This window comes from Triticum urartu, chromosome 7A, assembly GCF_056163025.1.
Source record: "Triticum urartu cultivar PI428250 chromosome 7A, HENAU_Tu73, whole genome shotgun sequence".
Classification (NCBI taxonomy): Eukaryota; Viridiplantae; Streptophyta; class Magnoliopsida; order Poales; family Poaceae; genus Triticum; species Triticum urartu.
Window position 1 is genome coordinate 747,110,504 of NC_141879.1, and position 26,424 is coordinate 747,136,927.

General features: G+C 45.8%; 2 protein-coding genes across 3 annotated transcripts; one reads left to right on the forward strand and one right to left on the reverse strand.

Annotated features, from left to right (window-relative positions):
* The first annotated feature begins 9,654 nt into the window (after window positions 1-9,654).
* On the forward strand, window positions 9,655-13,285 carry LOC125518847 (alpha/beta-Hydrolases superfamily protein). The gene is made up of 6 exons (XM_048683725.2): window positions 9,655-9,903; window positions 10,494-10,615; window positions 10,903-11,658; window positions 11,752-11,857; window positions 12,124-12,320; window positions 12,805-13,285. Exons 3-6 carry the CDS (start codon window positions 11,009-11,011, stop codon window positions 13,091-13,093), a joined length of 1,242 nt encoding a protein of 413 aa, XP_048539682.2. The 5' UTR covers window positions 9,655-9,903; window positions 10,494-10,615; window positions 10,903-11,008; the 3' UTR covers window positions 13,094-13,285.
* Window positions 13,286-13,654: 369 nt separating this feature from the next.
* On the reverse strand, window positions 13,655-19,099 carry LOC125518846 (putative disease resistance protein At1g50180). Of its 2 annotated transcripts, XM_048683724.2 has the most exons (3): window positions 15,435-19,098; window positions 14,288-15,312; window positions 13,655-14,001 (listed from the first exon to the last, which is right to left on the reverse strand). In XM_048683724.2, exons 1-3 carry the CDS (start codon window positions 16,999-17,001, stop codon window positions 13,987-13,989), a joined length of 2,607 nt encoding a protein of 868 aa, XP_048539681.2. In that variant the 5' UTR covers window positions 17,002-19,098; the 3' UTR covers window positions 13,655-13,986. The 2 variants fall into 2 exon arrangements, with proteins under 2 accessions (XP_048539681.2, XP_087393866.1); XM_087537740.1 differs by lacking the exon at window positions 13,655-14,001 and having other exon boundaries at window positions 14,016-15,312; window positions 15,435-19,099.
* Between the last annotated feature and the right edge of the window lie 7,325 nt (window positions 19,100-26,424).

Consider the following 26,424-nt stretch of genomic DNA (forward strand, 5'->3'; position numbering starts at 1 on the left):
ACGGCCATTATTACGTGGGTTGAAGGTGTTATTTCATTGGCAGAGCCTCCAATTATGTCAGAGTGTTCGGTGTCGGGCAGTGCAGTTGGGTCCGGGCTGTTATTGCTGGGTTCCCCTTCCCATACTACGGATGGCTTGAACAGCCTTTCCAAGAAGATGTTGGGGGGGACTACATCGCATTTTGCGCCGATGCGTGCCAGGGCATCTGCCGCCTGATTATTTTCCCGGGCTATATGGTGAAATTCGAGCACTTCGAACCGAGTTGACATCTTTAGGACGGTGTTGCGATAAGCTGCCATTTTTGGATCCTTGGCATCAAAGTCTCCATTTATTTGGGATATTGCGAGGTTCGAGTCCCCGCGCACCTCTAGGCGTTGAATGCCCATGGATACTGCCATCCGGACACCATGTAAAAGGGCCTCATATTCGGCTGCATTGTTGGAGTCTGTGTACATTATCTGGAGTACGTATTGAACTGTGTCTCCTGTGGGGACGTCAAAACGACGCCAGCCCCTAGACTAGCCAACATTTTGGAGCCGTCGAAGTGCATGACCCATTTTGAATATGTGTCGTACTCTTTAGGGAGTTCGGCCTCCGTCCATTCTGTGACGAAGTCGGCCAAAACTTGCGACTTGATAGCTCGCCGTGGCTTGTAAGTTATGTCGAACGGGAGGAGCTCAATGGCCCATTTTGCAATCCGGCCCATCGCGTCGCGGTTGTTTATAATATCGTTAAGTGGCACTTCCGAGGCTACTGTTATTGAACACTCTTGAAAGTAGTGTCGCAGCTTCCGGGATGCCATAAATACCGCGTACGCAATCTTTTGATATTGCGGGTACCGTGACTTGCACGGAGTAAGGACAGTGGACACATAGTAGACCGGCTTTTGAAGGGGGAATTTGTGTCCGTCCGTTTCTCGTTCGACGACGAGCACTGCGCTTACGACCTGATGGGTTGCTGCAATGTATAATAACATTGGTTCGCCAATGTTTGGCGCGGCCAGGACTGGGTTCGTTGCCAAGATGGCTTTTATTTCGTCGAGTCCGGTCATGGCTGCGTCCATCCACTTGAAGTGTTCGGTGCACCGAAGGAGGCGGTAAAGGGGTAGGGCCTTTTCTCCTAAGCGGGAGATAAAGCGGCTTAGAGCCGCCATGCATCCGGTTAATTTTTGCATTTGTTTGAGGTCCTTCGGGATATCCAATTGTGACAGAGCTCGGATCTTGGCTGGATTTGCTTCAATTCCTCTACCGGATACAATGAAGCCCAAGAGCTTTCCGGCTGGAACGCCGAAAATGCATTTTTCCGGGTTGAGCTTGATGTCGTATGTTCGGAGGTTATCGAATGTTAGCCTCAAGTCGTCTACTAGAGATTCGACATGTCTTGTTTTAACGACCACATCATCTACATATGCCTCCACTGTTTTGCCGATCTGGTTTGCCAGACATGTCTGAATCATGCGCTGGTATGTTGCGCCGGCGTTTTTGAGCCCGAAGGGCATTGTGTTGAAGCAGAATGGGCCGTATGGTGTGATGAATGCCGTTGCGGCTTGGTCTGACTCTGCCATCTTTATTTGATGGTACCCGGAGTATGCGTCGAGGAAACACAACGAATCGTGTCCCGCAGTAGCGTCGACAATTTGATCGATGCGGGGGAGAGGGAAGGGATCCTTTGGGCAAGCCTTGTTAAGGTCTTTAAAATCAACGCACAGGCGCCATGATTTGTCCTTCTTTGGTACCATCACCAGGTTTGCTAGCCAGTCCGGGTGTTTTATATCTTTGATGAATGCGGCCTCCGATAGCTTGGCTACTTCCTCTCCCATGGCCTGTCTCTTAGGTTCGGAAAAATGCCGAAGAGCCTGTTTGACTGGCTTGAATCCTTTTAGGATATTTAAGCTGTGTTCGGCCAGCCTGCGTGGGATTCCTGGCATGTCTGAAGGGTGCCAGGCGAAAATGTCCCAGTTCTCTCGTAGGAACTCTCGCAGTGCGGCGTCTACATCAGGGTTTAACTGTGCCCCGATAGAAGCTGTTTTATTGGGGTCCGTTGGATGGACCTGGAATTTGACTATTTCGTCCGCCGGTTTAAAGGAGATGGACTTGGATCTTTTATCGAGTATCACATCGTCCCTATTCACCGTGGAGCGCAGCACAGTCAGTTCCTCAGCCGCTAGGGCTTCGGATAGCGCCTCGAGGGCCAGTGCGGCTGTCTTGTTTTCGGCGCGGAGTGCTATGTCCGGATCACTAGCGAGAGTGAGTGAGGCCCGGGCATCTTGAGCTTCATGTACCTGTAATGGGGTATTGCTTGGAAGATTGTAAACGCTTCCCGCCCTAGCAGAGCGTGATATCCGCTACTGAACGGGGCCACCTGGAACGTGACCTCTTCGGACCTGTAATTATCCGGCGTGCCGAACACCACATCTAGTGTGATTTTTCCTGTACAGCGCGCTTCCCGACTGGGGATTATTCCTCTAAAGGTTGTGCTGCTTCGCTCAATGCGGTTCCAGACTATTTCCATTTTTTGAAGGGTTTCCTCATAAATGAGGTTCAATCCGCTGCCGCCATCCATGAGTACCTTGGTAAGGCGAAAGCTATCCACTATTGGACTGAGGACCAATGCGGCTGGTGCTCGGGCTGTTGTTCATCACTGGCGTTAAAAGTAATAGCCGTGTCACTCCATGGGTTTATTGTTGCTACTTGGTAGACTGCGGCAAGGCTGCGGAGTGTTCTTTTTCGCATATTATTTGATGCGGAAGTCTCGAAGATTGTTAATACCGTACTGGTTTCTCTGGGGTGGCTTTCTGTGGCTTTTGGAATTAGAAGATCTTCGCCAATTTTTGCCACCTGCCGGAGTATCCAACATGCTCTAAGGCTGTGAGTTGGTGTGGCGCCCTCTGCACTGTGAATTTTACAGGGTCCATTAAGCCATCCTTCCAGTACGGATCCGTGCCCTGTAGAGGGCTTTTGCTTTTTTGTATTGAACCCGGGTGTCTGGCGATGATGCACCCTTTTATTTCGGACTGGGTTTGTATTCAGGGCCGGATTGTCCCAAAATTTTATTTCGGTTTTCCAGGCGCTTTCCATCGCACAATACTTTCGTACTATGGACGCCAAGTCAGCGAAGCGTGTAATATCACGGTGACTTATGGCGTTGAGGATTCCCTTGTCCGTGCAATTATTGCAGAAGAATGAAATTGTGTCTTCCTCGCGGCAGTCATTTATCCTATTCATAACTAGGAGGAATCTGGCCCAGTAATGATGTACTGTTTCTTTCGGGCTCTTGCCTAATTTGGGATAGATCGCTTATGTACGGGTGGGTGGAATCAAATCCGAAACCTCACCCAATCCGAGACCCAGGGGCCAAGGAGTTTCCGAACTCGGAAGTTTGGATTCTTGGATGTTGTCCAATGAATCTAGCCTGTCGCCTGACTTTAAGTTCAGGTCTTGAGTGATGTCCTCCCCTCCGCGGGTATCCGACTTGGAGGGATCGGGAATCCGGACATAGCTAGTCCTTAAGATAGATGAAGGGTCGCCGCACTGTCCCTCTACCACGGCAATGTGATGGGTGACCTGGGAGAGTTAATCTCTCTCAGATCGGGTTTAGGCCCAATCTGGTCGTAACCTGTAGCAACTCCTAGGGCGGCGATGCGATCCAAGAGCTCGTTTAGGGAAGAGAGCTCCATTGGATCTAGCTGCTCGGCGAATTCCGAGCTGACGTGAGGATTGCTTTCGATGACCCGAGAGGTCATCGTTGGTGCAGCAGCCGAACAGGCGGTCATAAGGAAACCACCTAGCCGGAGAGTTTGGCCGACAGCCAAAACTCCCTTAGCAACGGTGCCGTCTTTAAAGACGGGATGAGGCATCCTTCCTGATGGCGACGGCACAGAGGAACTCTCAATGAAAGCACCAATCTCGGGTGGGGGGTCCCGAACTGTGCGTCTAGGCGGATGGTAACAGGAGGCAGGGGACACGATGTTTTACCCAGGTTCGGGCCCTCTTGATGGAGGTAAAACCCTACGTCCTGCTTGATTAATATTGATGATATGGGTAGTACAAGAGTAGATCTACCACGAGATCAAGGAGGCTAAACCCTATAAGCTAGCCTATGGTATGATTGTTGTCCCTACGGACTAAAACCCTCCGGTTTATATAGACACCGGAGAGGGCTAGGGTTACACAAAGTCGGTTACAATGGTAGGAGATCTACATATCCGTATCGCCAAGCTTGCCTTCCACGCCAAGGAAAGTCCCTTCCAGACACGAGACGAAGTCTTCAATCTTGTATCTTCATAGTCCAGGAGTCCAGCCGAAGGTATAGTCCGGCTATCCGGACACCCCCTAATCCAGGACTCCCTCAGCAAGAACTACCAATCTAGTTGGCCAAACCAAACGGATAATTCGAAGAGACTTGCAAAGATAACCAATCATGCATAAAAGAATTCAGAGAAGATTCAAATATTATTCATAGATAGACTTGATCATAAACCCACAATTCATCGGTCTCAACAAACACACCGCAAAAAGAAGATTACATCGAATAGATCTCCACGAGAGAGGGGGAGAACATTGTATTGAGATTCAAAGAGAGAGAAGAAGCCATCTAGCTACTAACTATGGACCCGAAGGTCTGAGGTAAACTACTCACACTTCATCGGAGAGGCTATGATGATGTAGAAGCCCTCCGTGATGACGGCCCTCTTCCGGCGGAGCTCCGGAACAGGCCCCAAAATGGGATCTCGTGGATACAGAAAGTTGCGGCGGTGGAATTAGGTTTTTGGCTCCTGTTCTGATCGTTTGGGGGTACGTGTGTATATATAGGAGGAAGGAGTACGTCGGTGGAGCACCGAGGGGCCCACAAGGCAGGGGGCGCGCCCTAGGGGGGGCGCCCCCACCCTCGTGACCACCTCTTTGATCCCTTGCAGTAGGGTCCAAGTCTCCTGGATCACGTTCGGTGAGAAAATCACATTTCCGAAGATTTTATTCCGTTTGGACTCCGTATGATATTCTGTTTATCCGAAATACTGAAATAGGCAAAAAACAGCAATTCTGGACTGGGCCTCCGGTTAATAGGTTAGTTCCAAAAATAATATAAAAGTGGAAAATAAATCCCAATATAGTCCAAAACAGTAGATAATATAGCATGGAGCAATCAAAAATTATAGATACGTTGGAGACGTATCAGGGCCGGACACTGGATCCGCTTCGCCCTCTCCGTCCAGTCCTGAAATAGCAAACAATAAAAGCTCAGGCATCATCCTTGAAACAAACAAGTGGAGAATGCATAAAAAATGACATACCTCGCTAGCGAGGCGTATAGCGCCGTGCCCGCGATCTGAATCTGCGGCCGGCGGTTTCTCATTGCCCTTAAAGAGCAACTTCCATGCAGCTTCGTGAGTAGTCTCGAAGAGCCTCACCAGGGTCTGGTGCTTCTTCGGATTGAACTCCCACGGAGGGCGGCTTCGGCGCTGGCACGGAAGGATCCGGCGAACTAGCATCACCTGGATCACATCAACGAGCTTGACGTTCTTGGTTACCATGCTTTGAACGCGCGTCTGCAGCGCTATCAGCTCGTCAGGTGAACACCAGTCCGGACTCTTCTCGACCCAGGAGGTGAGTCGCATGGGAGCGCCGGAGCGGAATTCGGCAGGTGTGGCCCAGGTGGTGCCGCGAGGTTCTGTGATGTAGAACCACTGCTTCTGCACTCCTTTAACGTGTCTATAAAAGTACCTTTGGGCCAGGAGACATTGGACAGTTTGCTCACCATGGCTCCTCCGCACTCCGCGTGCTGGCCATCCACCACCTTCGGCTTCACGCTAAAGACTTTGGGCCACCGCCTGAAGTGGGGTTGGATGCGGAGGAAGGCCTCACACACGACGATAAATGCCGAGATGTTGAGAAAGAAATTTGGGGACAGATAATGGAAATCTATCCCGTAATAATACATCAGCCCGCGGACGAAAGGGTGGAGTGGAAACCCTAGCCCGCGGAAGAAATGGGGGATGAACACTATCCTCTCGGTGCGCTTCGGCGTGGGGACAACTTGTCCCTCGGTCAGCAGGCGGTGAGCTATCTCCTTCGCCAAATATTCGGCCGCTCGAAGCTCAGTAATGTCCTCCTCCTTGACAAAGGAGACCATCCACTTGCCCTAGCCTCCGGATCCGGATATGGTTGCTTGAGTGGAAAGGAGATGAGAACTTGGGCGCTGGAGCTCGAGATTGGGAAGGCGGAGACAGAGAGAGGGCGTGAGAGAGGAAGAGGGAATCCTTATCCCCTTATAAAGGCAGCGAATATTAAACGCCTCCTCACTCGCCTTAAGATTCGCCTATTCCCAAGGGCTGTATAAACGGCACGGTTGGGTTATCCATGCCCGCATTGATGAGAATCCCGCGATAAGGGGACACGATCTTTGCTTTGACAAGACGTGCCAATGGCAACCGTGTCTCGGGACGTGGGGCGTCGAAACATGAAAGCGGTTTGGAATTATGGCCGGTCAGACGTAATATCGTGCTGCGAAAAAGTTGTCAGCGGATGAAACTCGTGTAAAAATATATTCTCTCTGCGGATTGTATGGTGTGTGTGACAGGTCTGGATACTATCATCGCATCCGAAGACTATCTTGAAGTTCGGATAGAAGGAACCCGTCTTGCAATGCCGAAGACAATCTGCGCGCCGGACTACTCGTCATTGAAGCCAGGTTCAGGGGCTACTGAGGGAGTCCTGGACTAAGGGGTCCTCGGGCATCCGGCCTGTTATCCATGGGCCGGACTGATGGGCTGTGAAGACATGAAGGCCAAAGACTGTACCTGTGTCCGGATTGGACTCTCCTTGGCGTGGAAGGCAAGCTTAGCGACCGATTATGAAGATTTCTTCTTATGTAACTGACTTTATCTAAACCATAGATTCCCCCCGGTGTCTATATAAACCGGAGGGGTTAGTCCGGAAAGGATATATTCATTACCATAGTCATACAGGCTAGGCTTCTAAGGTTTAGCCATTACGATCTCGTGGTAGATCAACTCTTGTAACATTCATATTCATTAAGATCAATCAAGCAGGACGTAAGGTATTACCTCCATAGAGAGGGCCGAACCTGGGTAAACATCGTGTCCCCGGTCTCCTGTTACCATCGATTCTAAACGCACAGTTCGGGACCCCCTACCCGAGATCCGCCGGTTTTGACACCGACATCCATCCTTTAGTGTCGGTTGCAGAAACGACACTAAAGGCCCTTACGAACCGGTAATAAAGCTCCATTTTCTATTAGTGCAAGTGCTCCACCATGTTTGAACCTCCCTGCGATGCCGCGGCCGCCTCCCTGTCTTGCTGTCGACGTCGCCACAACTTCCGGGCGATGTTATCCGCCTTGTAAGATGGAGCCGATGAAGGGATGCCGACAGACAAGGCGGACTCCATCTCTGTCGCGGCGGTCGGGGATTGAAGCCTGGAATTATTTAATTACTTTCGCACGCATGGACCGGAAAAAAAAAAGAATAGCTTTGCGGCAGGATTTAGGATCACATCCTCTTGGTTGTTCTTCTTTCCGTGTTTTGCTGCTGTGAGTTGGAGAGAGGACAGACGCCGTATCTCACGGTTGCTGAGACGGCGTCCCACTCACTCGTGGTGGTATGATAGCTCCCTGTTTGTGCTCGTGCCGTGTAGCTCTCTCGTCCGTGGCTACCAGAGGAGAAATGGAGGAGGAATATTCCTGAGATATCGCGGCTGTACTGTGCTCCTCCGAGATTCCATGGGAGCCAAGGTGCGCATCAGCGCATGTGCCAAGCTTCCTTCACAAGGCGGCGCGGCGAGGAGAATCCATGTGTAGCTTTCGGAATTTGCAAATAGCATATGCTTGATTCAATTGCTCGTTGGATTATTGCTATTAGTTCGCGTGCCAACAAAAAAGGAGTGCTAGGCATCGGCCGACGGATCTTTTTAAAGATCTACTCCCTTCGTTCCGAATTACTTGTCTTGAATTTGTCTAGATACGGAGGTATCTAGCACTAATTTTAGTGCTAGATACCTCCGTATCTAGACAAATATGTATCAAAAAGTCTTGATGGACCAAGTCTATATTTTTGTAGAACTTGAGGGACCAAAAACATACTTTTCTTTTTTCTTTTTACAGAATTTCCCAAGGTGTTATTATTCGTGGCTTTTAATTGGCCGCCTTGTCCACGTATGCTACAAAATCAGTTGTCCAAAAATCTAAATTTTCTAACCGTTTTTAAGCTTCGGTTCTGTTATTTCTTTCCAGAGCTCCTTCGATGTTGTATGGCCATAATATTTTTTGGGATTTGCTATTCATGCAAAAGTAGATAAACCCGGGAATATAAATCTGGGATATTGGGACTGCTACACTCATGCGAGATGAGCATCCCTTTGTCATCCGGCTAGCACGCGTGTCACACAAAACAATGTCACCTTCTGCTTTTCCTTCCTTGTGCTCACATTCCTTCGTGGGAGACTATGTATTTCTCTTGCCTACATATTCGTATTCGTATCGCTCTTGGGTAGGACAGGACATCCCATGGAACAAGGGGGATACATCGGCCTTAGAAATAAAGGCGCCACAGACTTTTTTTTAAGAAAAATGCCACCATGCCTGGCTTTAGTGCCTCAAATAATGCTAACAAAGTTGCAAGGGCATCTCCAACGCTGTCTTTTAACCCGGACAACGTATCTGTCCATGGACCGGAGAAGACCAGTCGGTGGACACTGATGTGGAAGCTGACCATCCAATCGTAGCCGCATATATTTCAAAGCGAATGATTTTTATGTAAACCGGTGCACATTCATTACATTTACAATATTTTTAACTAAAAAGAGCGAGCGGACACAAATCTAGCCTACGTCAACGCTTGTCCCACATGTCTTTGTTATTGCCTTCCAGTGATGGCCCGGTTCATCTCGCGCGTCTTCATCAGGTGAGCGGCGGCTATAAGACCCGCGAAGTGAAGGTGTGGTTGCTGGCGAACAAGAGCAGTACATGGAAGACTGGCCGCACTATTAGGGACTAGAGGACACACCGCCCCGTCAGAGTCCACGAACTGTCCGTTGCCGGTGGACGTGGACGTGATGGCACTCTCCTCATGCCACTGCCGCAGCCAAATGTTGTTTGGCGGCCTGTAGGATGTGCAGCTGGCGGCAGCGTTCTCGACCGCAATCATGCTATTGTCATTGTCCATCTACATGTTGTTTGCTGCCGATGCCTGCTCACAGCCGAAGCCGACCACGCCACCATCCGGGAGAGAGGGGGCGGGGTGGTAGAAAAAAAAACAGATTTTTGGGAAAAAAAATTGATGGGCAACCTCAATAACCATTCATCGGGGAGTTTTTTTTTGGGGGGGATTTCATGGTAAGGATATTTGATGCTACGTCTATTTGAAACGAGCGAGCGTAATAATTGAAAGAGAAAAAGAAAAGGAAATTAACCATACCGAGGGACGGTGCCAAATGGACGGACGAACGGACGGATGGATAGAGAGATAGGCCGGTGCACGGTTTGGGTCCAGGAAGGAAGGAAGGCGGATGGCATATTCCGTGGGATATTTGTTTGGGAGAGGAAAGAAAGACGGACCCCCATTCGATGCCATTCAACTTGGAAGGAACGCGCAGCCCAGAGTCAGAGGAGGGGGCCGGGTCCGGTCAGAGGTCCGGGCAGCAGCCAGCCGGGCAGCGACGGCGCCGTCGCCCTCCCTCCCTCCCTCCCCTCGATTCCCTTCAAACTTGGCCGCCGCCGCCCCCAAATCCCTTCGCTTCGCTTCAAACTCGGCCGCCTATTTTTATCTCCTCGCCTTCCCTTCCCAGATTGCTCGCTCGCTCCCTCTATATCCCACAAAAAGAAGGCAGCTGCAGGGCAGGGCAGCCAGATTCATCCCCTTCCTTCCTTGCCTCCACCGCTCCCTCCCTGGTACGTTCCTCCTCCTCCCCCCATCACCGCATCCTTCTGCTTTGGTTTGGGTTGGGTCCCATCTCCTCGCCGGAATCGGCCGAATCTCCTCCCTCTCGGTGTTTTCCATGGTTTCGATTTGGTTCCCGGCGCCGGCGGCCCCTCCCCAATCCCGCCGCCGCTCGGATCCCCCGCTTCCACTTCCCGGAAGAAAGAAATCTGGCTTCTTCTTCTTGTTCCTCCAGCTTTCCTGGAAAAAGATGGAGATTTCCCCTCCCCTGTTCCAGCAATCCAGCAATGGCGGAGCAAGCAAAAGCCAAAGCGTGTTTCTTTCTTTCCCGCAATCCCTCCAAGCAACGTTGACGCCAGCGCGGGCCGCGTACGCACGCAAATCTACCCATCCATCGCTGTCACCGGCCACCCTCCTCCCTCCCGTCCTCTTCATCAACCAACATAAAAAAGATTGTTTTCCTCTTCTGCGAACCCCACCTCCTCCTTGTGGCTGTGGATGCCACGAGGCAGAGCAGTCAGATTACACCTTTTATTTCACGATTTCCTCAGTCAGATACACCTGTAATTGTTTTTCTCTTTTCAAAATTATTTGGCTGCAGGAGCAAGGAAGCAGGCGGGCAGGCACCGGCTGCCGTCCACGGGGCTCGGCTGTCAACCCACCTTGGCAGCCACCCCACAATTCCGCCGCCCCCAACTTCTCCGGCCACGCAGGACCAACGAGGTAAGCGGCAACAAACAAATTCCCAATCTTTTTCTTTCTTATTATACATCATGTGTCTTTGTGTTGACCCTGACAAAGACGTCTAGGACACCACACACGGTCCGGGTTGGTTGGCCGAGCTGGGGCACACAAATCTCGTGGCACACATGTTTCCTCCCTATTTCCAGCGCTGCTTGAATCCACTTCAATTCAACTTGATTTATGCCAACCGCCTGCCTGCGTGACAGGACCGACACCTAAATCTCATTCTCTGTCATTGCTTTTCTTCTTCTTATATGATGACTCAGGGCAGCAGGGGAAGGAAGGACAAGTAGATAACAGACACCAGCTCCCCCTCCTCCTACTCATTGGCAGAATCTGATTGATTGATTGCTGAGAGGCACCAAAAGGGATATGGCATCCTTCCACCGGCCCCTCTCCGCCATGGCGGTGGCCGCCTTCGCCGCCGTCTCCTCCATCGAGCTGCCCGACAAATTCTCCCACCACCACAGGCTCCCCGACGACGTCGTCTCGCTCCCTGCCAACAAACCAGAGGCCACCACAGCTCCTTCAGCCCCGCCGCTGTCCGGTCTGCAGTTCTTCCCACGGAACCTCCAGGCCTTCTACCCGGCTAAGGTGCCCGTCGCGTCCCTGCCGGTCATCCAGACCGTCTACCAGTACGCCAAGTTCACCAAGACCTCACCGGAACAAGAGGCGGCGTTACCGGCCATCCCTTCCTCCTCCTCGGATGTTCTGTACCGCTGGCACCTGCCGGACCCGAGGGCGTGCGGCGGCTCGCCTGACAGGTCCCAGACGGTGGTGGTTTTGCTCGGCTGGCTGGGCTCGAAGCAGAAGCATCTGAAGAGATATGCCGATTGGTACACCTCCAGGGGGTTCCACGCCGTCACCTTCACCCTCCCCATGTCCGACATTGTCAGCTACAATGTCGGAGGGAAGGCTGAGAAGAATGTGGAGATGCTCTCGGAACATCTTGGTGATTGGGTCAGGGAGGAGGATGGGAAGAAGATTGTTTTCCACACTTTCAGTAACACTGGCTGGCTTTGGTATGTGCACTTTGTTTGGATTTCTTGCATCAAGAATTTACTGAAACCTTGGGATTTTGAGCTTACTACTGCTTTGTGCTGCTCCTTGTGTAGCTATGGTGTGATACTGGAGAACCTGCAGCGGCAGGATCCTTCAGCAGTGGAGAAAATCAAGGGTTCCATAATCGATTCAGCGCCTGTTGCTGTCCCGGACTCTCAGGTAAAAACTCTAGCTAACCTCACGTGAATGGTATTATGTGGTTACTGGAAATCCTATAAAAAGAATCCTCTTTGTAAATTCTGGACATCCAAATTTTGTTGTTTATGCCGAATGAATGTGTCGTCAGTTGTGTTTTATCCTTCTTCATTTGCATATCTGTCATTTACTCTGTTCCTCAATTATTATTTTTGAACAACACGCAGGACAACGGTTTGTTCGAACATAAACATTGTTATTTAATTGTTGTTCTCTTTTTCTGAACTTAGGTGTGGGCTCTAGGTTTCTCAGCTGCTATCATGAAGAAACACAGTGTGGCGACGAAAGGAGCTGCACCAAATACAAGGTCTGACGTCGTAGTTGTGGAGTCTCAGAAAGATATCAGACCTGCAGCTACCGAGGCGGTTCTACTATCTGCATTGGAGAAGTTTTTTGATCTTGTTCTGAACTATCCGGCCGTAAATAGGTATGCAGCTCATCCACATATGCAGGAGTAGGAGTTCTGTGCATTTTCAGCCTTTTGGACAATATCCAAATTCTCTAAGCTTTTTCAGTAGATCCGTTTTTAAATGTGAGGCATGGCATCTTACTCATAGAAGAGTTCATTGTTTGTTTGATGAGTCATCAGTGTTCCTGTCATCATCGATTATATCTTGCCAAATGCCATGGCTCATGTTGTAACAGAGCTTTGATAACAAAAGACCTGTTACAGAGGGTGTACGAATGCCATAGCATCTGTTGCACATTCAGTAAAAACCATGCATGTGATTCACCAGTACTTCTGTTTCCCAAAATGGCATGCCTAATGTTAAACCTGACATTTGATCACAAATAATAAGGAATTACCTATTATAGAAATAGTGTAATGATGTCATATATCATGTCCTAAATGCAGCATTACATGACTACATGGTTCAGTTAATCAACATTTCATATATTTTTACTTACAGGAGGCTGTCTGGTGTTATGGAGCTTCTGTCCTCAAACCAACCAAACTGCCCTCAGCTGTACATATACAGCTCTGCCGACCGGGTCATCCCGGCAAAGTCAGTGGAGTCATTTGTGGAGAGGCAACGAAAAGCAGGGTGTGAGGTGAGGTCGTGTGACTTTGTGTCGTCCCCTCACGTTGACCATTACCGCAGCAATCCGGGGCTCTACACCTCTCAGCTGACCAACTTCTTGGAGGACTGTGTGCTGGCCTGCCGTGATGATTTGTCGTCACCGTCACCGTCTGCATAGGGTGTTTCTGCATGAATACCACCATATTTTTTCCTGGTGATCCATTGAAATGTACCAGGATTATACATCGGCTAATTATACATCTGACCCAATTTACTCGTTCCTTGTTGGTTCGCTTGTGGGTTTATGTTAGGAGGCACAACTGTAAAAAAACGTGAGAAGAAAAGCAAAACAAAATTGTGGTTGGCTTGCTGTTGGTTCCAGTGCACAGACGGTTTATTTGTGTGGATGGGAGATGTGCTGGTTTCTTTGTGCATACTCTGACGACTGGTTACTGTCTCTCTGTGTGGGGTTCGGGCTGTGATCATGCAAATTTCTTGTGGCTACTGAACAAAGCTATGTTCACATGACAAGAAGCTGTTTCTGATGTACCCAACATTCAGAATTCTTACTGTCAAAGGAAATATTCAGACGTCTGCTGTTGTGCTTGACCGAAGGTTTTAAAAGGATCGGATTAAGCAATCAGGGAGGTAATTTCCTGGTGGTTTGCAGCAGCAAGTGCAATGGATCAAATGATGCTGGTGTATACCAAATCTGATAAACAAAATTACATCTGATGCATGCACAGGTAATTTTGATGCACAAAATAACAGTTAGCTATACAAACTTGAATCAAGAGAAGCCATTGTTCATTGATTGTGAAAAGAGAGAAAAACCAGGTAATATACAATAGTACAGCACAAATCAGGTAATACACAATACATGAACAGGCAAAGCCACGGTACATATATCAGAAAAAGAAACACACACACACTCATCACTCATTGCATCGCCTCGATGACGAAGCATTTTATTATTGTTCGAATACATCACACAACATGCAGTTGGAACTTGGAAGGACGTGCAGTGTTCATCGATCCATCCTGGAGAAATATTCTTTGATTTCGCCTGTCTCATAAAGATTCCACCTGTGCAAAAACCATTCATAAGAAATAACTTAGTTGAATGTTGATCTTGTGGTACTGCTAATTAACATCAATGAAGACTATAGCGAAAAAACATTAGCATTTATTTGCTGCAGTGCAGCATATATAGATTGATGCAAGTCATTATTTGAAGCTAATTTACTTTTTGTTTCATCAAAGAATAAAACTAATTAACTTGTGCACAGATAGACATATGCACGTCTACAGGTAGCAAATTAAATGCAAGGAGAGAGCAATTTGATTAAGCTTAAGCAATATAAGTATGTACCTGACATCCTTTCCGTTTGAGCTCCTTTAGTGTGTTGTCATCTTCGGAAATCTGGGGCATTCTGTACAACGCCAGGTGATTGAGGGACGGAAGGTGTAGAAACCCCTCGGGGAGCTTGCGATTGCATTCCCAAAGCGTCAGGTCGGAAAGCTTTGGCATTGCTCCTACCTCGATCCTCCAATCATCAGTTGAAAAACCATCAAGTTTTAACTCTTGCAGCCGAGGAAACCCTTGGGCAGAGCAGAACATCGTTTGACCTTCGTACACCGACAACTCTAGCACCACAAGATAATGAAGCTTCTCCAGGATCGGCATCGGGTCTTGTTTAATGACACGGGCACAGAGACGAAGACGCTTGACACCCCGTGGGAGCTCAGCAGGCAACTTATCGAGCACACCAAAGTTGCTGAGAGAAATATCAACAAGGTGAGGCATGTGTGCAAGTATGTTAAACACCTCGGAGGGCATGGGGGACATCGCCAAAACTAATGTCGTTAGTTGACCCATCTGGCCCAATAAAATCTCCATGTCATGGTCGCAGCATTCACTGACAACATGTGAAACATCCCAAAACAAGGTCTGGAGCTCTTTATGTTGCTGCCGCACACTCCTTCTTGCAGGCGGTGGTGGAGAAAACCCATCGGTGAGGTAAACATGCCTTAGAGTAGGGATCTCCCAGAGGGACTGTGGTACTCGTGAGTCCAGTTTTGTGTCTCTTAGATCAATAGTCTGCAAGTAAAGAAGCTGGCCTATTGAAGAAGGTAGCATTACACCTCCACAGCAATGCAACTTAAGGTATCTTAGGTGAATGCAGCCACCAATCACTGTGGAGAAATCTCTCAATGTTGAGCCTTCAATGTAAAGAACTCTTAGGAACCTCAACCTAGGAAGGGATACTGATTCAAGTTGAAAGCCAAACAGAGTTCTGACATTAGGTGCTCCAGGTAAGATCACATTACTCAAACTTTGAAAAGTAGAACGATAGGATGCCAAGTTAGCCGATGATAATTGTGCACCAGCTCGTCCTGTAATTGTTTTTAGAGTGGACGATATGTCAGGAAGAAGCTACCCATATATACAGACATATATTAAAATAGAAAATGAAACTATATAGTAATATATAAGAGATAAGAAACGAAGCCCTGACCAGTAGTTTTATCCACTCCATCAAGAAAGCCATCTTGTCTTGCTTCTTCCTTGCACCAGTCATGTAAGATATCATGAATCCTTATTACCGCAATCCTTCCACCTGCCATGCTTGTTTCAACAACATGTACCAAGCTTCTCTCGACCAGCTCAGTTACATACTTATATGCTGTTTCTTCTAGTGTATGATTTGGTATGTGTGGAATGAAGCTTTCTGCTATCCATAATTGGGTAAGATCTGACACATATACCATGGAGTCCGGAAAAGCAGCAATATAGAGGAAGCAAGATCTTAAATAATGATTTGGCAAGTCCCAATAACTGCGAGCTAGCATGTTTCGCAGCATCTGCTCATTTTTGGTCGATGGCCAATCCAATAGTATATCAGACCATGTTTGTGCATTTAAATTCTTTGATAGGTAACCCCCCAATACTGCAAGTTCAAGTGGTAATCCACGACATTTCCTTGCAAGCTTTCTCCCAAGTTTTTCAAACTCATCCACATCATGTATGACAGACCTCTTGTATGATGGTAAGGCTTTGCTACTAAAAAGTTCCCAGCTTTTCTGCTCATCTAGCTTCTTCAAAGGATGAACATGGGTTGGCATTTGAACATGATTTGCAACATCTTCTTTTCGTGTGGTTATAAGTATTCTGCTACCATTTTCTGCATCTGGAAAGGCTCTAGTTGTTCTGTTTAATATTTCCCATGTATCTGTTTCCCACACATCATCAAGAACTACTAAGTACCTTTTTTGGGATAGAAAATCATGAATCATCTTTGCCACCTCATACTCTTGCATTTGATCAGCTGACCTAAATGTGCTTCCAGTGATTTGTTTCAGAATATCTTTTAGTAAATCAATTCCTTTGTACTTCTGAGACACCGTCACCCAAGAAACTATCTCAAAATGTTGTTTGGCACTAGTTGAAGTGTAGAATTTTCTAGCAAGTGTTGTTTTCCCCGCCCCACCCATGGCAACTAGGGAGACAACACTAAGACTGTCCCCTTTATCAAGTAGTTTCCCCACTATTTCCTGGTAATCATCCTCAAAACCAACCATGACAACATCTTCAAAGTTCTGGTGCATAGGCCCATACTCTTGTGGGAGTTCACCATCAACTTGAAGATTTTCTGTTGAGGTATTCCCCAAATCAACTATTTTAAGACGGTTTGCACTTTCAAATATATCAGAAATCTTCCTTTTGATGCATTGGATCTCAACACCAACTTTGTGAAGGTTAGTCAAATCACTTGGTAGGCGAGCATACCTTGAAATGGTACCCATGAACCCCTTCTTCAATCTGTTTCTCTTCTGCATGTACTCAGCGGCTTCGATGGCATTGTCAGCATCATACGCCACTTCTCTGATCTGGCCGACCAAGACAGCAGTACTTTCATCTCCCCGCCTCCATTTGTTGTCGGCGTCTCTAAGGAAGCCTCGCAGCCGCTTGAGCTCGTCCTTCAGGAGCTCCACTTCGAGGGTGACACAACACAACATTGTGGTCTCCCGAACTGCAAGTGCGTTGACATTGCCGAGCACGATGCTAACGGCCGACTCGGCCATTAGTCGCGATCCTACTCGTTGTCTCCGGGTCTCTCTCTTCTTTATGATTGGATGGAAAAAAAACAGCAGGTGTGTGGTTTAGGAGGATAAAGTGTTTGGCTTTGGATTGTTTCTTGCTTCTTGATGGATGAGAGATGAGTGGGATGGAAGACAACAGGAACAGGGGTGGTTTAGGAGGGCATGGTTTTTGGCTTTGGATTGTTTCTTGTTTCGTGTTTGGTGATAGAGCAGAGCGGAGTATATGTAAATCCTGATGGAAGAAGGAATCCGAGAAAGGAGCACGGCAAGAATGTGGTGTGCTCCCGAGGAGGGGTTATCACTAACCAGTGCTTTCACTTTTAGAACATAATCTTTCACTTTTAGAGCACCGCGGGCAAGCTTTGGATTGTTTCTTGCTTCTTGATGGATGAGAGATGAGTGGGATAGAAAACAACAGGGGTGATTTAGGAGGGCATGGTTTTTGGCTTTCTCTTGATTGTTTCTTGTTTCGTGCTTGGGGATAGAGCAGAGCGGAGTATATGTAAATCCTGATGGAAGAAGGAATCCGAGAAAGGAGCACGGCAAGAATGTGGTGTGCTCCCGAGGAGGGGTTATCACTAATCAGTGCTTTCACTTTTAGAACATAATCTTTCACTTTTAGAGCACCGCGGGCAAGCTGATAAACTTTTTTTTAGCCGAATCTTGCTTTACTCTACCACGACGTACGGCAAGAATTAGCGTGCTAATTAAACCAACACTTGGAGCTGCTCTGCATGCCTTTCTTAAGATGGGGTTTTCGCATCAAATTACTAAGGGCAACTCCAACACGGTGACCCAAACGGGCGTCCATTTTGTCCGGTTTTTATCCGTTTGGGTTGGCCAGGCAGAGATGATTGTCTGTTTGCATCCGTGCGCCCAACCGGCCCGATGATGCATTTTAAGCCATGTGGACACGTCCAAATTCTCTATGCCTTTTCAATGAATCGGTTGGTCTAGCATCTGACTTGTAGAAGAGTTCATTGTTTGTGGGTGATTGCATCAGTTATCCCGTTTTCATCGATCATGGTTTATGATGTAACTGACTTTTGATACCAAAAATATAAGAAATTATCTATATTACAGAAATAGTGCAAGAAAGCCACACAATCTGTGGTAAATTCAGGAAACTGTGACATGGTGCTGTTAGTCAACATATCTGTGCGTTGACAGGAAGCTTCATCAGGTTATTGGTGTCCATTCTCCATTGTATAACATGGAATGGCTCATGATTTGACTGGCGTTCGGTCATAAATGATTGGAAACTACCTATTCTGCTGGAAATAGTATAACAATGTCACAGGTCATGTCCTAAATGCAGTACATCACTACATGGTCCAGTTAATCAACATTTTGTTTTCATGGAGGCAGTCTGGTGTTATGGAGCTTCTGTCCGCGAACCAACCAAATTGCCCTCAGCTCTACATATACAGCTCTGCCGACCGGGTCATCCCAGCGAAGCCGTGGAGTCATTTGTGGAGAGGCAACGGAAAGCAGGGTGTGAGCTGAGGTCGTGCGACACTGTGTCGTCCCCTCACGTCGACCATTACCGCAGCAATCCGGGGCTCTACACCTCTCAGCCGGCGCCACTCTTCTGAGGTAGTTCCTCGCCTCCTCGGTCACATCTGAGCCTCCTAACAGCTACTCAGCCGGTCATGCATGCAAACGGCATACGCGTACATGCGTGCTACAAACCTGATGGACGCCCGCACAGCACATGCATCCATTCTCTACTGACTTCATCTCAACTGAATAACCAACTCTACTGATCAGCTTTGCATGGTGCATGTGATCACAACTTAACGTGTACACCCTGCCGCAGCTTGGACTAAATGCATGACTCAACAAAAACAAACAAATAATCTAAACTAGTGCTAATAACAAGATTACTTCTAACACACCGGCCCCTCAACGCCATGACGATCGCCGCCTTCGTCGCGGTCTCCTCAATCAAGCTGCCTGAACGGCTGTCCCACCTGCCTGCCAGCAAGCAAACTGGAGGCTGCAGCGGCGTCTTCGGCCCCGGCGCTCTCTGGTCTGCACTTCCTGCCGCACAAGCAGAGCGGTACGTTATTTTTTTTGTTCCCTTCAATCATGTATCATTTCCTATAGGGTAGGAAAAGGGAGGCATTTGCAATGTTTCACTCACAAATCCATCGATTGTGACATGCTCATGTGGTAAATCAATGGCCAGAATTTCTTTTGAGGATTTCCAGCGCCTTCTATATATTTTTTTTATTAGAAAAGGGGTATTACCCCGGCCTCTGCATCCGAAAGATACATACGGCCTAAATTAAAAACCAAAGAAGTCACAATATCTTAAGGTACAGAAAAAAAAGAACAAGCTGCTCCATCGAGCCAAATCAAAAGAAAAGCCACAACTGGCTGGCAAATAAAATAGGAGCACTACATGCCTATCCTATTACATGACCGCCATTCAAACCGGTTGAAAATACCCCGAGCTACCATCTCCCATCGGGTAGACGCAGTAGCCAAACGCCCCCTGGCCTCCGTCGGAGTGAGTAACGACCACGTACGGATCAATGCTGTGGCTCTGAAGATAACCTGCAAAAAGTGAAAGTTCGTTTTTTTGTTAAAAACCAAATCATTTCTGCAGTTCCATACTGCCCATAACAAGGCACACGCTCCCACACGAATGTGTCTTGCTACATCCAGGTTAACCCCATCAAGCCAAGTTCCAAATAACATATTGATAGAGGTAGGTGGAGTAATATTAAAAGCAATATGAATCGAGCGCCAAAGAATCTTAGCCAGCGGACAATCTAAAAAGAGGTGCCTTATGGTTTCGTTACAATCACAAAAGCTACACCTAGCAGAACCCACCCAATTGCGTTTTGCCAGGTTATCTTTTGTCAAAATCACTTGTTTATGCACAAACCACATAAACACTTTGATGCGCAAAGGTACCTTAACTTTCCAGACGTGCTTCGAGCAAGGAATGACACTAGTATTTATGACATCCAGATACATGGATTTAACCGAGAACCTGCCGTCCTTAGTCAATTTCCAAAACAAACTATCTGGCTGTTGGGACAGCTGGACATCCATCAACCTTCGTATAAGATGGAGCCATGCCTCCCACCGATGGCCTACTAGCGTCCTCCGGAAGCTAATATTGAGAGGCGTGGACTGTAAGACATTTGCAACATAGGCTTCTCTACGTTGAACAATGTTATACAGAGTAGGATATTGAAGTGCCAGAGGCGTCTCCCCAAGCCACGTGTCCTCCCAGAACCTCGTATTAGCCCCATCACCGACTAAGATTTTCGTCCTGTTAAAGAAAAGGGGCTTGACTCTCATCAACCCTTTCCAAAACGGGGAATCATTCGGGCGCACTGTCACCTGAGCCAAAGTTTTAGCCTGAAGATACTTATTACGCAGAATCTGAGCCCATGTAGCCTCTGTCTCGGACGAGAGTTTAAATAGCCACTTGCTAAGGAGACATCTATTCTTGATCTCTAGATTTTCAATACCTAGACCACCTTGGTCCTTCGGCCTACAGATGATATCCCATTTTGCAAGCCTATACTTTCGTTTCAACTCATCATTCTGCCAAAAGAAACGAGATCGATAAAAGTCTAACCTCTTCCTGACCCCCACCGGGACCTCAAAAAAGGATAAAAGAAACATGGGCATACTGGTTAAGACCGAATTAATTAGAATTAATCGTCCTCCATAAGACATAAGCTTTCCTTTCCAGCAGCTCAGTTTCTTTTCGAAACGATCCTCGATACATTTCCATTCCTTATTCTTCAGCTTACGATGGTGAATGGGTATACCTAGGTAAGTAAACGGTAGCGAACCCAACTCACATCCGAACAATTGCTTATACGCCTCCTGGTCCTCATTAGCTCTCCCAAAGCAAAAAAGTTCGCTCTTATGGAAGTTAATCTTGAGTCCAGACAATTGTTCAAATAAGCATAACACAAGCTTCATGTTCCTTGCTTTCACCAAGTCATGCTCCATAAAGATGATCTTATCATCGGCATACTGCAGAATGGAAATACCACCATCAACTAGGTGCGGAACCAAGCCCGAAACCTGCCCCGCATCCTTAGCCCGGCCTATTAAAATGGATAACATATCAACCACTATGTTAAAAAGAATCGGTGACATGGGATCTCCTTGCCTTAGGCCTTTATGTGTCTGGAAATAGTGACCAATATCATCATTCACTTTAATCCCTACACTCCCTTTTTGCGTAAAGGATTCAATCTGGTCTCGCCAAGCCTTGTCAAATCCTTTCATACGCAACGCCTGTTGAAGGAACAGCCATTTAACTTTATCGTATGCTTTTTCAAAATCCACTTTAAAAACCACACCATCGAGTTTTTTGGAGTGAATCTCATGGAGCGTTTCATGCAAGACGACCACTCCTTCAAGGATATTTCTGTCTGGCATGAAAGCGGTCTGGGACGGTTGCACAACTGACTGCGCAATCTGCGTGAGTCTATTCGTCCCAACCTTGGTGAAAATTTTGAAACTGACATTAAGCAAACAGATAGGTCTAAACTGCTCAATGCGAATAGCCTCCGTCTTCTTAGGAAGAAGAGTGATTGTTCCAAAATTGAGCTTGAACAAATGAAGCTGACCATTGAACAAGTCATGAAACATCGGCAACAGGTCACCCTTAATAAAATGCCAGCACCTTTTGTAGAACTCTGCCGGAAACCCATCTAGTCCTGGCGCTTTATTGTTCTTCATTTGAGAAATAGCCTCAAATCAAATTGGATAAAGAGTTGCAAGAGATGAAATACCCCATAAAAGCACCAAACACAACAATGTTACAATAAATCTAGCTACACAAATGTGCGGTTTACAATGCTAGTTCAACAGAAATTAAAAGCGCGGTTCAGAACGGGCCGATTTATATTCTGTGAAATCTGGGCCTGCAAGTCGCCCAGGAAGTCATCCTTGTGTTTACTCTCGGAGTAGCGATAGTAGTCACTGAGCATGAATTCCCTGAAGCTTGGGAGATATTGTAGCCCAACAAAATACCCGATGTTGCACTGTGAAGGATAACCACAGTACCGCAATAGCTCGAGCTTAGGGGTTGCTCCTTCTTCAAACTCAAATGATTTGACCTCCTCTTGGAGATACACTTCCAGCACCACTAGACTCAGGAATTCCTCCCTGTGGAACTTGATATGGACCTGCTCACCCACGAATGACTTGTAGCGTAGAGTTAGGAAGGTCAGGTTGGGTAGCTTGCCCAAGACCTGTATGGCAGAATCATGCTCCAATATCCTGGAGCCATATAGCTTCAGCTTCATGAGATTTTTCAGCCCCAATGCGCTTCATATGACAAAGGCTCTATTGCGAGTCATCAAATCTATAACTTAGTTTTTATGCAGTGTGATCAAAATCACCGATTTATTTCAAAACAACCTAGTTTTTTGTATGCAGCAGGAGGGTCTTCTCCTTCAGTTGGATCCACCGCCGCTCAGATCTCCTTCAGCAGAAGATTTGTTCTTCGCTTGTGTGACTCAAATGAAGCTCCCTGCAGTCTAGTGACGATATCATCAATGCCCCTGATCTTGCAATTAAGTTCAGCACCACCAGCTAGCCATCGACCGTAGGGGAGAGAGCCCAAGAAGTGATCAGCGTTTGCGCCAGGGAGATGAGCAAGAAGGGACAGAGGGTCTTGGATTTGGTTCAGCTCGATCGTCGTCGAGCGTGTAGAGTAGCTAGCCAGCTAGTTGGGTGGGCGAGTGGATGTTTAGAATAGATCGAGGAGCTTGGCGCACCTCTACCTGCTGCTACTGGTGCTGCTGCGTGCCTTCTGCACAGGTTTCTATTGTATTCTGCACCATCCACATGGCTTGCGTCTAGTATTGACTGATTCTTTCTTGCTTGTTTCTACCTTTTGAACTGCAAAAACGTCTTATATTTTGGCACTGATGAAGTATATGATGGTACTAAGCCATAACGTATGTCCTGATGCATTCGTTCTTGAGATCTACAAGTGGATGTTTCTGTAAGTGCAAATGAGGTTGCGTCTTTCTATGAGCTGAGCTGCATGAGCCTGCGTAGGTGCCGACAAGGGGTCGCTGATCATCGATCGAGGTCGCTTTGGCGCATGAGCTCAACAACGTAGGGCTCCTTAATCTTGCATTGCGTTTCTGGATGTGAGGGGTGTGGATCGAGAAGCTCAACGTCAATTCGTAACGGGCTTATTGTGTGAAGGGTGCTGTGCTTCAGTTGATCAGCTAGCTAGCATATGTACAGTTAAACAACACTATTGAATCATCACATACATAGGTGCTCATGACATAGTACGTTTAGAGGACGTACAAAGCATTTTTACTGATGAAAATCAACAAGAAATAAAATAAAATTGAAGAACCCAACAAAAAAGAAAAAGAAAAACAAAGAAACAGAATAAAAGACAAACGGAAGAAATCAATGTGAAGAATTGAAACAGAGAAAGCCATAAAAAGAAACGAAGAAATAAACCCAATAAAAACCAAGAAAGAAAAGTAAAAAAAAAATCAAAACCGATAAAAAGTAAAGTTGTAGTTTATGTAATGTGTGGCCTGACACCCCACCAGATTGTATTTTCCACCTCCTCTTTTGTCCAACTTTACGTACCCCCCCCCCCCCCCCCCTATCTCTTTGTTTTCTATGGGTTTTCTTGAAAACCTCTTTAATTGTCCTTTCTTTTATTGACTTACGGAATAAATTATGTTTTATTTGACAAGTCAATAAGTACTTATCCAGGTAGGTAAATCATGGGAAGAATTTGATAAACATTTATTTACACATTCATAATAATATGGAAAGGTAAAACACATGCTAACATAGTACAATATGTATACTCCATTGTGATGCACGAGCAATTATCTAGTCCATCAAAATAATGTGGGTCATTTTTTCTTAAACGTACAACATGTAGAAGCACTTGATTATACTAGGCAATGTGTACTAGAAATTGTAGTACATAGTTTGAAATTTAACAGAGTTAGTTATCGAAGGTTATGCACGTTGAATATGATAAAAAGATAATTACCCCTATATAGGATGCTGGTGTACCTGCTGATGACTCACAAGTCTAGGGGATCGATTGTAATTCTTTTGAAGTAAGAGTGTTGAAACCAAGGAGGAGCAGAGGAATTGATAGGCAGTTTTCATCAAGGTTTCACTATGAATGTTATAAAGATAGTTTCGATAGCAAGACAAATAGTAACAAGGTAACAAGTAATAAAAGTAATAGAGTGTAGCCAGTGGCCCAATCCTTGTTGATGCTAAGGACAAGCCGGAGATGTTTCTTATAATAGCTAAAGCGCACTTGAGGACACTTGGCAATCTCATCAAATTATTTTCACCACGATTCGTTAGGTTACGGTTCAACGATTCTATAATTCGACCAGAGCTAAGGCATTGTCCTATCTTAAACAAATACCTACTTATCCTTATACCTTCCATGCAAGCATCCACAACTACAAGAGAAATAATTAAGATAAACCTAATCATAACATTAAATAGTTGGATCCAAAACAACACCTGATTAAAATGTATTAGATATATGCTAAAAATAAGTTAAAAAATGTTATTCATATATTTCAGAAATGTTAAACTTCATATAAATATGTGTCCGATGTGTACGAAACAGGTGTACTATAAAAAAGTTAACATGTGTAGAACAAGAAAGAAACTGATGAAACTCAACAAGAAAAAAAAATTGAACAACCCAACAAAAAAAGTAAAAAAAAATAAAAATAAAAAAGGAAGAAATCAATGCGAAGAATTGAAACAGAGAAACCCATAAAAAGAAACTAAGAAAAAACTGCTAAAAACCAAGAAAGAAAGAAAAAAAGACAAATCAAAACCGATAAAAAACGAATAAATTGAAAAAAAAAGAAGAAAAACCATGAAAACCGAGAAAGAAACGAAGGAAACCAGAAAAAAATGAAGAAGGAATAGAAAAGTGAAAACCTATAAAAAATAGAAGATAACTGGTGAAAAAATAGTAAAAACCAGGAAAAAAAAGATAACTGAAAACCCCAAAATCATCTAAAAATCAGAGAAGGCCAAAGAAATATAAAAGAAAAAAGAAGGGAAAACTAGAAGTAATAAAAGAATAAAGATGAACTATATTAGATGAGGTTGTGTGGCGGGGTGGTTAGTGCATTGCGCCTTGAAACTGGAGGTCACCGGTTCGACTCACCCCGGCTTACAGAAGAAAAAAACCTACAAATTATAAAATAGGTAAATGGGCCAGCCAAGCTACTGCGCTGATCGTTTGCCGGGCAGATCCTATATGGCGCGTAGGGTGCCCCCTAGCGCTGTGGCGCGTACCTTCTGGCCGGCCCATTTGTGGCACGAGGTCTCCCAGATTTTTTATTTTTTCTATTTTTATTTTCTTTTCTTATTCCTTTTTCTTTCCTATTTTTTAATATTTACTTTTTCTAATTTTTTGAGAATTTTCTTTTCAAATTTACAAACATTTTTTTGTTCATTGAATTTCAAAAATGTTGAACAATTCAGAAAATGTTCATCGAATTCAAATTTTTGTTCATCGTATTAAGAAAATGTCCAGTAAAATTCAAAAAATAACAATTAAAAAAATGATCATCGAATCCAAATTTTTTTGTTCATCGGATTTAAAAAATGTTCACCATAAATTCAAAAATTGTTAGCCAACCTAAAATAATGTTCATTAAATTCAAATTTGTTCACCATCTTCAAAAAACGTTCATCAAACTCAAATTTTGTTCACCGATTTTTAAAAAATCATATATTTTCCAAAAAATGTTCCTGAATACGAATGTTGTTCATCAAGTTCAAAAATTGATCATCGAATTCAAAACCTGTTCATGAAATATAAAAAATGTTCACCATTATTAAAAAATATTGAGCAAAATTAAAAAGAAAATCAACAATTGAAAACAATGTTCATCAAATTCAGCTATAATATTGTTGTCAAGTTCATACCCTCTGGCAATAATTATTGGAGAAGAATAGTTTCACCGCATTCACTATATCCTCCCTCAGACTTGACCAGTGCCACTGAAAAAATCTCGCCGAAAAGCCATCCGGGCCCGGTGCCTTGAGAGGTCCTATTTGAAAAAGTGCATCGCTGATTTCCTTGTCTGAGAAGGCCTCACAAAGTTTTATGTTCATATCCTCTGTGAAAACACTCTCAAATAGGTCCATGGCTGCTTCAAGATGTAAGTTTTGGTCAGCTTGAAATATGTTCTGAAAATAAGAGAAACCAGAGTCACATAACACACAAACCCACTGCCTGACCAACCAGTGATAGGTCTATAGGTATATATTGAGAGTTGCTAGCTATCGTTCAGCTCCGAGTATGGTGCATGCCGACTCTAAATTCTATATGTATATATAGAGAGGAGTAGGAGGGCATAGTCATGTCTGACTGACAAC